Source organism: Emiliania huxleyi (genome assembly GCF_000372725.1).
Source record: "Emiliania huxleyi CCMP1516 unplaced genomic scaffold EMIHUscaffold_111, whole genome shotgun sequence".
In the NCBI taxonomy this organism is placed as follows: domain Eukaryota; phylum Haptophyta; order Isochrysidales; family Noelaerhabdaceae; genus Emiliania; species Emiliania huxleyi.
Genome location: NW_005201732.1, coordinates 402,875 through 416,436, shown reverse-complemented (window position 1 = coordinate 416,436; position 13,562 = coordinate 402,875). Strand labels below are relative to the sequence as shown.

Below are 13,562 nucleotides of genomic sequence, written 5' to 3'. Positions count from 1 at the left end.
CCACGGACACCGCCACCGACACCGCCACCCCACCCGCCTTTGGGGTACCGCCCCCTTCCTTTCACCCTGGGGGCCCCTTTTGGCCGCAGGGGGGGGTGTTCATCCCCCCCGAGGAGGAGGCCCGCGAGGCGCTGCCCAAGACGCGCCTCAAGTTCCCCCAGGGAGGGCCGACCAGGGTGCATTCGGTTGTCATCGAAAAGGGCCCCACGTTCGCCGTTGACAAGCAGGGCCTGGAGGAGCGGAGGCCTTGGGAGGGGCAATTTGGGAACGTTTTTTGGGCCGACGTTTTGCCCCTGAAGGGGGACCTGGAGGGGCCGCCTTGCCCCTCCCCTTTGTGTTTGGGCCCCCCCCCCCCCCCCCTCCCCCCGCCCGCCCGCCCGCCCGCCCACGCCCGCGGCTCTCCCCCGACCTCCCTCGTTGGACGTGTGCAGAAGCAGCAGCGCGAGGCGGCGGAGGAGCTCAAGCAGTGCAAAGCGCGGCTGACCGAGGCGGAGCGCGCCAAGGAGCGGGACGTCAAGTCGGAGGTGGCCGGCAAGAAGGAGGTCAAGACGCTGCAGAAGCAGCTGAGCGACGCAAAGGCGCGCGCGCGGCAGGCGGTGGAGCAGGGCGAGTTCGACCCGGCCGCGCAGGAGAGAGGCGTCGGCTCGCCGCCCGCTGCTGGACGCGTCGCATGTAACGCGCCCGCCGCCGCGCCCGTAGGAGATCGAGGAGTCGCGCAGCGAGATCGCCTCGCTCGAGTCGTCGCTGAGGGTGGAGCAGGAGAAGCTCGCCAAGGCGCAGGCGGAGGTGACCAAGCTCGAGGCGGCGCTGGGCGACCGCAGAAACGAGACGTCGGAGGTGCAGGAGCGCTTCTCCCGCCTCAACGAGCTCATCAACGAGAAGTCGAGCGAGGTCGACGCCCTCACCGGGCCCGTCAGCCGCGCCAAGCACGGCCTGCGCAAGTGCGAGCGCACCGGAGGAGGCGAAGCCAGCCCTCGCCCTTGGCCCCTCACCCCTCACCCCTTGGCGCAGGTTCGAGCGCGCCGGCAACGAGGCGAAGGCCGCGCGCGACGCCGCGAAGAAGGAGGGGGCGCGCCTCCGCGACGAGATCGACCGGCTGCTGCCCGAGGTGGAGGCGGCGGTTGGCGAGCGCGTCGAGGACCCGCAGCAGCGCAGCGAGGAGGAGATCAAGCGCGAGATCGAGAAGCTGCAGGCGCGCCAGAGGAAGCAGGAGAAGAAGCACGGCGGCAAGACGCTGTCGTCGCTCGAGGAGCTCGCGCGCAAGACGCAGGAGGTGTCGGTGCGCAAGAGGGAGGAGCTCGACGGCATCAAGCTCACCACCAAGGGCACGCAGGAGAACTTTGATGAGCGGTACAAGTTCTGGCGCAAGAGCTGCAAGGCCAAGGGCAAGCAGGCGGCGCTCGACTTCAACGGCCGCCTCACGCGCAAGGGGCACGCCGGCAACCTCGACTTCAACCACCGCGAGGAGAAGCTCTCGCTGCAGGTCGTGCGCAACTCGCAGGACGCGCACGCCGCGGGCACCACCGACGCGCGCAACCTGTCGGGCGGCGAGCGCTCCTTCACGACGCTCGCCTTTGAGCTGTCGATGTGGGAGTTCATGGAGACGCCCTTCCGCGTGCTCGACGAGTTTGACGTCTTCATGGACGACACGTACCGCAAGATCGCCGTCGACGCGCTGCTCGAGCTCACCAGCACGCAGCAGCACCGCCAGTTCATCTTCCTGACGCCTCAGGACATGCACCCCTTCCTCAAGGGGCGCGCGAACCCGCCGCACGTCATAAAGATGAAGGACGTGCGGTGAGCGCCGATCAGCCGTCACCGCCTGCGCGCTGGCTGTCGAGGCCGCCCTGGCCCTGAGGCGGGCTGCTTGAGATTCAGATTGGACGGCACGGCGGACGGGGCTCCGGGTCTCCGGCTCCGCGCTCTTGGGGGTGCCCCGTGCGGTGCAGGGCCAGGGGGTGCGCCGGGTCGCGGAGGCCACGCGGCGGGCGTAGGCACTTTTATACGAATGTGTTTTCAGCATTACGGCATATAGGAGAGCGTTGCACATGCCCCTCTGTGCACATCTCCCTGCCGCCCCCTCATCCTTTCTGCCACGACGAGGCCCCGGTTCGCGGTGGCCACTGCCGATGCCGGTCGGTGCCCCACTCTCAACCTGCAACCTCGCGTGCCGGCCGGTTCATCATCGCTTACGCCTTCGCCTTCCGCGTGCCCGTCGAGGTCTTCTTCGGCGTGCGGCGCCCGCCGCCCCGCGAGGGGCTGCCCTTCCGCTTCATCGGCGTTGGGCTGCCCTTCCGCTTTCCCGTGACCGCCGCCGCGGTGGCGGGCGACGCCTTGATGGCGCCGGAGCCAGTCACGCCCACCCAGCCGCGCCGCTTGTGCTTCTCGATCGTCGGGAGCGTGACGTGGCCGCTCGCCTCGGCGACGGGGGGCAGGCCGCTCGCGTCCGCGCGCAACTCAATCTCGCCGGGCGAGATCCACGTGACGGAGCCGTGCTGCTTGTTGACTGGCTGGAGCGCCTTGGAGGCGACGGGTCCCGCCGACGCGGCGAGCTTGCAGCCGGAGACGCTGACCGAATCGCCCGAGCGGAATGGGTGCGGCTCGGCCGTCTTGATGCGGCAGCGGCCGGGGCCGGCGGCGCAGACGGAGGCGATGGGCACCTTTGCGCTGAGCTGCGGCTCCTGGCAGGCACAGACGCCGCGGCACATCAGGCAAGTCCAATCGTCCCAGTGGTCGTCGAAGAAGGTCGAGAGCGGCTTGCCCGCGAGCGGGAGGAGCGCCTCGTCCTGCAGGTGGCCGAGGCAGCGCTCGCAAAAGATGCGCGGGCACTTGGAGCAGCCGAGCGGGGCGGTGAAGGCACCCCGCCACGAGGCGATGCCCTGGGTGCAGATGTGGCACGAACGGTTCCGCTCCTGCGGCTTGCCCGCCGCGCTGGGCGGCACGGGCGGGTAGGGCCGCTTGTCGGGTAGGTCCTCCACCTCGCGCGACGCCGCCCACACCTTCTTGCCCTGCTCGAGCAAACTGTTGACCCGCTCCTCCTCGCGCGCCTTCTTCTCCTCGCGCCGCTGCTCCACGCTCTTCGCCTCCTCCTTCTCGCGCTCCGCGCGGCGCTCCTCCTTGACACGCCGCCTCTCCTCGGCCGCCGCCGCCTTGGCGTCGGCCGCCGCCGCACGCTCGAGCGCCTACGGCGCCACAAGGGCCAACGGCTGTGGCCGCCGCGCAACGCCACCCTCCAGCCGCCTCCCCTCGCGCGCCTTTTGCTCGCGCGCCAGCCGCTTGGCCTCCTCGGCCGCTTCTCGCTGCCGCCGCTTCTCCTCCGCCTCCGCGCGCCGCCGCTCGCGCGCCTCCGCCTCCTTTGCCAGGTCGCGAGACTGCTCGCGCTCGTACGCCAGCATGGCGCGGCACAGCTGCGTCGCCCGGTCGCTGAGCGCCCTTGTGGCCGCCGCCACGCCGCCGTCGCCGCCGTCCGCCGGGACCTCGGCCGCCTCGCTGCCCGCCTCGCCGTCCGTGGCGAGGGGCGAGAGGCTGGCGAGGGCCGGCGCCGCCGCGGCGATGTGGCGCGCGGCGGAGCGCCAGCACGCCAGGTCGGAGGCGGGGCGGCGGGGCGAGGGGAAGCCGGCGGTCCAGATCGCGTCGAGGAGGGCCGCGTCGTGCTCCGTGCTCCAGCCCTCAAAGACCTGCGACGCGAGGGGAGGCGGTCCGAGCAAGGCGTTCCGGGGAAGGCGGAACACTCCGCTGCGCAGGCCTGCGTCCTGCATCTACCCGGGCCGGTCCGCATCTACCCGCGCCACCTTGCGCCGGCGCAGCCGCAGCGCCGACACCGGCCGCCCCTGCTCCCGGTGCCGGCCGAGCGCCGCGAGCGAGCACAGCTGTCGCAGAGCGCGCGCGCACTGCTTCTCGCTCGTCTGCCGGCGCACGAACGGCGCGGAGAAGCAAGGCGCGGGGGAGGGCGGCGCAGGGGAGGGCGGCGCGGGGAGGCAAGGCTCGGCAGCCTCGGCGGCGGGGTCGGGGTCGGCGGCGGCTGTGAGGCCGACGTCGGAGAGCGTCACGGGTGCGTCCTTCTGCCCGCGGGACGGCTGCGCCTCGAGCCAGAGCCGCACGACGGCGCGGATGGCGATCTGCACCTCCCCGGGCGGACGAGTTTCGAGCTCCGGCACGCTGAGCAAGTGCTGGCTCGCCCCGAACCGGCCGGGGCCGAGCCGGAGGACACCTACCGTGGCAGACCGCTCCGCCTGCGCCGCATGGCTCGCGGGGCGGCGGGCGCGCGTGAGTGTCCGGCGCGCCGGCGACCAGAGCGCGCAACTGCGACGGCGACCAGCCTCCTCGCGGAGGAGGGAGCCCGCTCTCCTCCTCCTCCTCGCTGCTCGGCGAGCCGTCGCTCTCCTCGACGACGACCGACGCGCGGCGGCGGAGGGAGCGCGAGTCGGCGGACGGCGCCGCCTCGACTGGCGGGGGCGGCGGCAGCACCCTCGTCCAAAAGTCGGGGTCGTCGAGGTCGGGCACGCCGCTCTCCTCGCCACTCACAAAGGTAGCCTCGGCGAAGACGCCGCCGCTGCGCGCGCGCCCCGCCGACGAGTCAATGGCCACCGCGTTTGCGGCGAGGAGGTGCTCGATGGAGCTCGACGCGAAGCGGCGCGACGCCTCGAGAGCGGGGCGGGGCGGGGCGGGCGGAGAGTGGCCCGAGAGGGCGAAGCAGCGTGCCGCAGTCCGGGGGGGCGGTGTGTGGGGGGAGGGGGGGAGGGGGGGGGGAAGGGGGGAAGGGGGGTGCGGGGGAAGGGGGGCGCCTCGTCTTGCTCCTCTCCAAGAGTGAGCACGTGCGCGCCGCGCCGGAGCAGCGCCTCGATCTCGGCCGCGTCCGGAGCCGCGCCGCGGCGGCCGCCAGCAGCTGCGCCAAAATCGCCGTGGCCGATGACGGCCTGCTCGAGGCCTCGCTTCTGGTTGGCGCGCGCGTAGAGGGCCATCTCGTACGTGTCTCGCGTGACGAGCCGGTAGACGGTCACCGGCTTGGCTTGCCTATTCCCAGCTCTCTTTGATTGCTGCGCCGGCTTTCTGTTTTGCCGACGCGTCCCCGGCTTGGTCTGCCCGATCCGGTGGCAGCGCGCCGCCGCCTGCAGGTCGGCCTGCGGGTTCCAGTCCGGGTCGTACAGCACGACGGTGTCGGCCGAGGTGAGCGTGATCCCGAGCCCGCCTGTGCCGAGGGTCTGGCCAGGGTCCGGCGAAGGGTCCGGGAAGGGACCGCGAGCCTGCTGCCGGGCCCGCGCCCGCGCGAGTTCCGAGGAGGAAGACGGGCGTGGTGCAGCCCGGCGCCTCGAAGCGGGCGATGGCGGCCTGCCGCGCCGCGCCGGTCACGTCCCCGTCGAGCCGCTCGTACGGCAGCCCGAGGTGGTCGAGCACGTCCTCGAGCAGGTCGAGCACCAGCTTGAACTGCGAGAAGAGGAGCGTGCGGTGGCCGCCAGCGGTCAGGTGCGGCAGCAGCTTGGAGAGAAGGACCGTCTTGCCCGAGGCGGCGACGAGGGCGTCGAGCTCGGCGGCGGGCGACCCGTACCCGCCCGCGCGCACCTCCTCCTCCTCCTCCACACCCGCCACCAGGTACGGGTGGTTGCAGCAGTGCCGCATCAGCACCTGCGCACAGCTCCGAGACGCGTCAGGACGTGCCGCAAAAGCGGAAGCAGGGGGGTGGAGGGGCGGAGGGGGGTGGAGAGGGGGGGGCGACAGGCGCCGCATCGCGCGCCTCGAGGTTTCGGAACGAGAGCGAGGAGCGCTTGCCGCCTCGCTCCGACGGGACAAGCAGCTCGCGGTTGCGCTCGCAGATGGCGCGGTAGGTCATCTTTTGCAGCGCCGTCACCTCGACGTAGATGAGCATCTCCGTCAGAGGCTCGAGCGACACCTCCACGTCCGCCTTGGTGCGGCGCAGAAGGAAGGGCCGCAGCAGGCTGCTGAGCGCCGTCGCCTGCCGAGCAGTCTCGAGGCCGCCGAAGCGGCGGCCGAAGGCGACCTCGTCTGCAAATCCGGTGGGCGAGAGCAGGTGCAGCAGCGACCAGAGCTCGCCCACCGAGTTCTGCAGCGGCGTCCCCGAGAGCAGCACCTTGTGCTCGCAGCGCAGCGCCGCCGCCGCCGCAAACGACTTGGACTTTGCATTCTTGAGCCGCTGCGCCTCGTCAAAGACGAGGCCGCTCCACTCGATGCCCTGCAGCGCCCGCGCGTCGCTCAGCAGCGTCTCGTACGTCGTGATCAGCACGGTCCACGCCCTCACGCCGGACGGGCCGCCCTCGCGCAGCTGCGCACGGCGCTCGGCCGCCGGTCCCCTCAGGACCTGTGGGCGAAGCTCGGGCGCACGGCCGAGCTCTCGCTCCCAGTGCCCAATGGTGGAGAGCGGCGCCACCACCAGGAACGGCCCGTCGCACCCCCACTCCACGACCTGGTGCCGCAGGCAGGCGACAACCTGCATGGTCTTGCCGAGACCCATCTCGTCGCCGAGGATCACCGAGCGGCCCTGCTTCCGCGACCACAGCAGCCAGTTTGCGCCCTCGCGCTGGTACGGCCGGAGCGTGATCCCGCCCTCGAGCGACGCGCTGACCTCGTCCTTCGCTGCTGGCATCGTATGTCGACTTCGTCGACGAGAGAACGGCGTTTGCGTTCAGTGCCAGAGCGTCGCGCGTGAGGAGTGGGGTGGGGTTGTGGTCGCTTTGAACCTCCCAGCGTTTCTTTTTCTTGCGTCTTGGAATGAAGAATTTTAAAGGGTAGCGGATTGGGATACTGGCCCCCAAGGCAAGTGCGTCTGTTCACAGCTCACGAGAGTAAATTTTACTAGGCGCTCGCTCGCACAGCACACTTCATTCACGCGACAGGCAAGGTGCGTCGTCGTCGCACCGGCGGCCGCTCGGCCTGAGCTGTGACCCTTGGGACCAGCCCCCGAGTGGATCAATGGACGCCTCCATGCGGTGGTCGCCGTCCTTGTCAGCCGTCCTGAGCGGAGGCAAGGTTTGTTCGATCCAGGACCTCTTCCCCCGCAGACCGCCCTCAGTGGGGAGAGGTGGGGCCCTTCCTCCCGCAGATCGCCCTCAGCGAGGAGGGGCGATCCCATCAGGAGGTCGTTCCGTGCGACTCGGCTCCCCCCGCAGACCGCCCTCAGTGGGGAGCCCTCCTTTTCCTGGGCGCACATGGTGGTGGCGGCGACGATACTCCAAACCGGCGAAGGCATGGGCAGCTCGAGGAGGCGACCGCTGGCCCTCTCCTGTCGGACTGATGGCCCGAAACAACTACCAAGACTTTGTCGAGCTCAACGTCTCTACCTGTGGCGCGACCGACGCAACTGCGGAGGTGTTAACTGCTGTCGGCAACAGCCAGCCGGAGGGCAACCTCGTTAGGAGGCTAGAGATCTCCCTCATCCGGAGGGAGGATCGCCCTGCCACAGCTACGCGAGCGACGCCAGCTTGCGAGACGTTCAATTCGAGCATTCGGGCCGCGCGACCTATGGAGACGCAGCCAGAGGCAAGCGTGGGCGCTGCCCAAGCGGATCGCCGGCAACTAGTGCCGCCCGCGCCTGGCGCGACCGCCTTCAAGCGCGGGCGGCCCGTGACTTTGCTCCATCAAACGGGACAAGGCAAAAACACAGTTGCACAGATACATGCCGGCGGCGCGACTCCCCCCCGCAGATCGCCCTCAGTGGGGGAGACCGCGACACCGGTGACGGAGCGCAGTTGGGAGTGTCTTCGGCTCACGCCAGGGCGCTCGTTGCTCCTCCGTCTCTTTGTATCTTCCATACTGCGTTTATCAGAAGACGTATGGTTCTTGCACCTGTGCAAGATTGGGCGTCTTCTGCCGCAGTCCCTTTGATGGGAGGCCCCAGGGTGGGGGCCACCTCGAACCCCCGGCCAGGGATTCGAGCGGAGGGTGCCCCGGATTCATCTATCCGTTGGGCCCCGGCACCTATTTTAGAACTGATCACTTTGCGCAGCAACCGTCGGCCGCCGCTTTTTAGCTGGACGGCGGTACGCTGCGCCGTCGCTCTGTCGTGCACGCTCTCGTGCCTCGTTGTTGTGACCCACCCTGTCCCACCCGTGTGTGACTCGTCACTTCTCGTACGTACGTATCCGCCGTGTCCCCTCCTCTAGAAAGAATTCTCAAGAAAGAAAGACGCACATTCAGGCAAGTGGGTGGAGGAAGAAGCACAACGTGTCGTGCTCGCTTCAAAACTAGAAACGCCTTCTGCTCGATTCGTCGAGATTTGAATACAGGCGCCCGCCGCGCGCCCGCCGCGATCTGGAGCTCAGCAGTCTTCAATGGTCCTCTCCGCCCCGCCCCGCCGACCCTTTTAGTCCCCCCTCGCGTCCCGCGCCAATCAGGGATGTCCCTCCGCTAGGTCCGCTGGCGCAGAAACGTCCGCGATAGCGATTCCGCCAGGCAGGGCGGCGCGCCTACTTTCGCTGGGACGCGGCGTCCGGAGACGAGCTCGCTGACAACTGCGGCTGCCGAGATTTTCGCCGCTCTGGCCGGAGGAGACGCCTTCTCCGCGCACGCCCGGCTGCAAGAAGAGACACGACATGAAGGCGCGCGGGCGGAGCCATCGTTAGTAGACCCCCCCCTTCGGGCACCCGCACGCGAGACGACACGGCCTTTCCTCCCCTTGCCCTCAGACGCGTGCGGACGCGCGCAGCTTTATCTTGCGGTGTTCGAGAAGCTGTCTCATTCGCACCGCAGCCTCCACAAGTCGATGGGCGAGCGCCGCGCAGCAGCACAAGCTGCGGCAGCTGCTGCCTCGCGGTGCGAGGAGGACTCCGAGCCGGCCACAAAGGAGTGCAATGGCGCTGAGACGTGCGACTCCGAGGCGAGCGGTTCCGAAGCTGCTTGCGAGGAGCGCACTGAAGAGGAGTGCGTCCCGGAAGCAGAGGCGGCGGCAGATGTCGAGGCGGAGGGCGACGACCCCAAAGCGGCTGCAGACGAGCCTGAGTCGTGCGCGATCGTCGAGCAGGTGGTCAACGCTGTCGAGTGGGTGACAAACATCGACTTGGACGGCGACGGCGACGTTGGGCTCGCTGGGCGGCCGGAGGAGGCGACGTCGGAGGCGACGTCGGAGGCGACGTCGGAGGCGACGTCGGAGGCGACGTCGGGGGCGTCCGACGCAGCGGGCGAGGCTGAGGCGGAGCAGCAGAGCTTTTTGGAGAGGGTGGTCAACGCTGTCGAGTGGGTGACAAACATCGACCTCGACGGCGACGGGGACGTCGGGCTCGCTGGGCAGCCGGCGGTCGCTAACGGCGCGGCCGAGCGGCCGACTTGTGGCGCCGCCGCCGGCGCCAGCACGCAGCTGATTTGGGGCAAGCAATCGGTGGACGCCCTCGAGGATGAGCCATCCCCGACCGAGGTGTACGCGCCCCTGGCGACGCCACCGGTGGCGCAGCTGGTCACCTTTCACGAGGCGGTGATTCGAAGCCACAGCAAAACCGCCATTGGGGCCTCGCCTGCAAAGCTGGAGCGCAAGCCATCCTTCAGCCGCTGCTCGAGCATCGCAGTGCACGCAGTCGCTGCCACCAACGAGTGGAGCGAGGTCCTCGCACCGACGCCACCGGCGGCGGCCTCCAAAGAGCCGAGCATCACGTCGATCTCATCGAACTCGAGTCCGCGCGCCTGGAAGCCCGCGGCCATGGCCTCTTGCAGGAGGAACGAGGCCCTAATTCGGATCTGAGGGGCCAGCGCGCGTGGTTGGCGCGTTGGCGGCGCGCCTTCACCTCGGCACGTGCTCATCAATGAGCACCGTAAGCACTGCCATTGCATGCGGGGGGTTGTGACGGGTGGGCTACTGAGCACACTGCGATGAGGTGAGGCGCTAGACCCCTGAGGCGCTATATACAGAGGAGAGCGGAGCTTCCGGAGGGCGCGGCGGAGCGCCGGAGCCGCGGCCTGCCGCGTGCCGGGGCGAGCCGCTACTGCAGGTGAGAGGTAGTAGAGCCGGCCCGCGGATTGGCGGTGACATATGTTCTTCTCACATGGGACCCACGGCGCAAGCTCTTTTCGTTCTTCAATAATCAAAGTCCAAACACGTTTGTATGACTTATGAGCAAGTCGTTTAGAGCGGCAACGCTCGGCCGGCGGGGGGGGGGGTCTAGCTAGAGGTGCGCAGGCGCTGCCGCAGGGTCTAGTAGCTAGTAGCTCGCCCAGGCCGCGCCGCGAGATACGACATACGTCATACCACAGGACATCCGACCGAATCCGACGGAACTGGCAGGAAGAACGACCAGCGCGTAGCACCGGGCGAGACTTGAGCGCGCCCAGCCAAGTCGGCGCGGGTCGCGGGCGGGGCGCGAGTGGCGAAGCAAGAGAGCTGAGGGTACAGTACAAAAGCAGGGCGCTCCGCCACAAAAGGGCGGCCCTCGTCGCGGGGAGACCGAAGCGAAAGGAAGCGGCAACCCTCTACATGCTGCCGCTGGCCTGCTCCTGGATGGCCATGAATGCGTCCACTTGCGCAATGTACACCTCGAACGGCTTGCCCGGCTTCATCACGACGCCGCGGCGCGACATGCCGTCCACCACCACCTGTTCATAGCTGCGGCTGTGAAGAGGCACTCCTCTCGCGTCGAGAGCTCGTCCCCACCACTGTGTGTCGGGGAGTGTCGGAAGCGCCCGCGGTGAGCGCGCCTCGAGCGGCTCGGGCAGCCGGACGTGCCGCGCAAACTCGCCGGACCCCGCCTCTGCAGGGAGGCGCTCCCAATAGTCGTAGTCGGCGTACTCGTCGGAGCCCTCCTCGACCGTGGCGTAGCCGTGCCCGAAGGAGAGGAGGTTCTGGAAGAAGTGCGACCCCTGCGAGAGCGGCACCTGCGGGCGGGCGGCGGGCGGGTGTGGCCGACGTGCCTGAGGAGAAGAGGCCACGCACGGCGGCCGCGCCTTTGCGCTGCCGGGCACGGTCGTCTCGACGATGAAAGTCGAGGCGTCGATGTCTGCCCAGCCCACCGGGATGCCGCGCGCCGTGTCGGCGGAGCCCCACCGCCCCGGCGCGATCAGCAAGCACTTCCTCCCCTCGGCGCGCAGCTGCGCGTTGATAGCGCTAATCTCGGCGGCGATGGCGGTCGTGTTCTCGGGCGAGAAGCGGCCCGGCGGCACAAAGACCACGTCGCGGATCTGCTCGAAGCGGCCGTGGCCGAGCGCGTGCTTCGAGGCCTAGGAGGAAAGGTGTCGAACGGGTTCGGCGAAGGGACTCGCACGGTGAGAGGCCGAGCGCGTGAGCTTGGATGCCATGGCGGCGTAGTCGCTCGTCGGGAGGTAGCGGAAGCGGAGCGCACGCGCCGTGTTATTGGACGAGAGGTCCGCCTACAGAGAGGCTCCGGAGCGGGCTCGGAGGAGGTGCAGGCGGGGCGGCCCGTCTCGCGCGCTTGGGCGAGAGTCCCGCCTGCGGCCGCATCTGCAGCACGTGCAGCTGGTGCCGGCTGCCGGCGTCCTTGCGCAGCCGGAGCGCAAACTCGATCTCGACGGGGCAGCCGAGGCCGGCCGAGCCGAGCCGCAGCAGGAAGGCGAGGGCGCTCGCCAGAGGCACCTCCCCGGAGAGGGCTCGCTGCAGAGGGAGCACCACGGCCGACTCGTCGGGCGGCGGCGGCGCCTCGCCGCGCCGCTCCTCGCCGTAGCCCTGCTTGAAGACCACCCGCTCGCCGTGGACGTCGTGCGAGAGCGGCACCGAGGACGCGGCCTCCGGCGCGGCCACGACCGAGCCCGCGCTCAGGCGCGGCACCGTCGTGAGAGCCGCGGCGGCGGCGCCGCTCTCGGCGGGCAGCGACACGAGCAGCGAGTCCTCGCCGGCGGCGGCGCCCGGCCGGGCGGCGAGGTTGAGGGCCGAGACTTGCATCTCCCCCTCGGCGTAGCCGGTCGGGTTGGCCGGGTCGCCGAGCGAGAGGTGGACGGACGGAAGGTTGTCGACGACGCCGAAGCCGAGCCCGAGCCGCAGCTGCGCGCAGCCGTCCTCGGGCTGCGTGTGCGGCCGCGGGTAAAAGTCGATCGAGTTCGCGACGCCGGCGAGGGAGGGGTAGAAGTGGTCGCCGTGCACGTCGCCCACCACCTCCTGCATGATGACCGCCATCTTCTCCTCCTCGGCGCGGTTGCCGGTCCCCTCCGAGTAGGCGCGCGCCTCGAGGCAGTAGGCGGACGCATACACCATCCGCACCGCCCAAGAGAGCTCGTCGAGCCGCGCCTCGAGCGAGCCCGCCGTGTTCGGCAGCATGATGGACTCGTAGATGCCGGCGAAGGGCTGCAGAAACGCGTCCTCGAAGAGGGACGACGAACGGACGGCGAGCGGGCTGGTCTGCGCCTCCAGGTAGCGGCGCAGCTCGACGGTGACGTCCTGCGGCAGCGTCGCGGCGGCGAACATCTCGCGCACCTCCTCGTTGGTCGTCGCGTTGAGGGCGGGCACCATGAGCTTGTTGTCCTCGATGAAGCGGTCGAAGACCTCGGTCGCGAGGATGAAGGAGCGAGGGACCACCATCTCGAGCTCAGGCAGCAGCGTCGACAGAGAGTACTTGTCCTCGATCGAGTGGAGGAAACGGAAGCCGCGCCCCTTGCCGCCGAGCGAGCCCTTGCCGAGCCGCACGATCGTCGTACTCGCGTCGGCCGAGTGCACCTACCAGAAGCTCGCCGCACGTCGCCTGCGAGTGCTCGTGGCCCTTCCTGCGTGGCGGGTCGGCCGCGCGCGCGTTCTCGACGCCCGACGCGAGCTTGTTGCGGTGCGCGCGCGTCTCGGAGAGGATCCAGTTGCGCAGCCAGTCGGCGCGCTCGCGCCCCTCGGGGTCGATGAAGTCGGTCGGGTAGTTTGACGCGCGGAAGCGCCGCGCGAGCGAGAACTCGGCGCGCGCGAGGAACCACTTGGAGAGGTGGCACTCGCGCGCCTACAGGAAGTGTCGCGGAAGTGTCGCGGGGGTGTCGAGGAGTTGCTTGGAGAGGTGGCGCTCGCGCGCGTGAAAGGCGACGGCGCTCTCGGGCAGGCTCTGCCACGTTGAGAGCAGCTCGGTGACCTACTCGGGGGACCCGCCGCCGTCGCCAGGACGGCTCCAAGCCTCTTCCGGCTGGAAGGCGGCGTTGGGTCGCCGACGAGACGGACCCGAGCTCGCTGCCCGTCAGCCCGTCCTGGAAGGTGAGCGGCCCAAACATCATGTCCTGCAGGGGGGGGGGGGGGGGACGGCTAAAACGCTCCGGGCAGGCTCCGGGCTCTGCGCGGCCGAGCGGGCCAGGCGGCGTGTGCCTCCGTCAGGAAGTGGCGGATCTCGGAGAGGAGCGACGGCTGGTTCTTGGAGGTGAACTTGGCGCCCACGCGGCGCGCCGCCTGCGCGACTACCGCAGCCGCGGTGCAGCCGAGAGATAGCCGAGCTACAGCGGCGACGCAGCCGAGGCATGACCGAGATGGTGGCGGCGGCGCAGCCGAGGCATGGCCGAGGTGGTGGCGGCGGCGCAGCCGAGGCATGGCCGAGGTGGTGGCGGCGGCGCAGCCGAGGCATGGCCGAGGTGGTGGCGGCGGCGCAGCCGAGGCATGGCCGAGGTGGTGGCGGCGGCGCAGCCGCCTGTGCGAGCTTTCTAATCTTTGTGGAAGT

General features: G+C 69.8%; 3 protein-coding genes across 3 annotated transcripts in view; 1 reads left to right on the top strand and 2 right to left on the bottom strand.

Moving 5' to 3' along the window:
* EMIHUDRAFT_454491 (hypothetical protein) overlaps positions 1-1,801 on the top strand; it is a gene marked incomplete at both ends in the record, with an annotated part of 4,757 nt that extends 2,956 nt beyond the window's left edge. Inside the window, 4 exons of the mRNA XM_005791642.1 lie at positions 90-284; positions 432-629; positions 700-941; positions 1,012-1,801. Coding sequence (XP_005791699.1) covers positions 90-284; positions 432-629; positions 700-941; positions 1,012-1,801 — 1,425 coding nt within the window. The remainder of the gene's footprint in view (positions 1-89; positions 285-431; positions 630-699; positions 942-1,011) is intronic.
* Positions 1,802-2,189: 388 nt separating this feature from the next.
* On the bottom strand, positions 2,190-6,598 carry EMIHUDRAFT_223796 (hypothetical protein; the record flags this gene model as incomplete). The annotated part of the gene is made up of 8 exons (XM_005791641.1): positions 2,190-3,182; positions 3,225-3,407; positions 3,783-3,869; positions 4,035-4,232; positions 4,291-4,608; positions 4,815-5,201; positions 5,287-5,622; positions 5,714-6,598. The coding sequence occupies 8 exons, from the start codon at positions 6,596-6,598 to the stop codon at positions 2,190-2,192; spliced, it is 3,387 nt and encodes a 1,128-aa protein (XP_005791698.1).
* A 3,399-nt stretch (positions 6,599-9,997) lies between these two features.
* The window catches only part of EMIHUDRAFT_466716 (hypothetical protein), a 5,418-nt gene continuing 1,853 nt past the window's right edge, over positions 9,998-13,562 (bottom strand). Inside the window, exons 3-9 of the mRNA XM_005791640.1 lie at positions 13,072-13,131; positions 12,672-12,863; positions 11,381-12,598; positions 11,227-11,301; positions 10,879-11,151; positions 10,633-10,809; positions 9,998-10,530 (exon numbers count right to left, since the gene is read on the bottom strand). Coding sequence (XP_005791697.1) covers positions 10,408-10,530; positions 10,633-10,809; positions 10,879-11,151; positions 11,227-11,301; positions 11,381-12,598; positions 12,672-12,863; positions 13,072-13,131 — 2,118 coding nt within the window. The 3' untranslated portion in view covers positions 9,998-10,407. The remainder of the gene's footprint in view (positions 10,531-10,632; positions 10,810-10,878; positions 11,152-11,226; positions 11,302-11,380; positions 12,599-12,671; positions 12,864-13,071; positions 13,132-13,562) is intronic.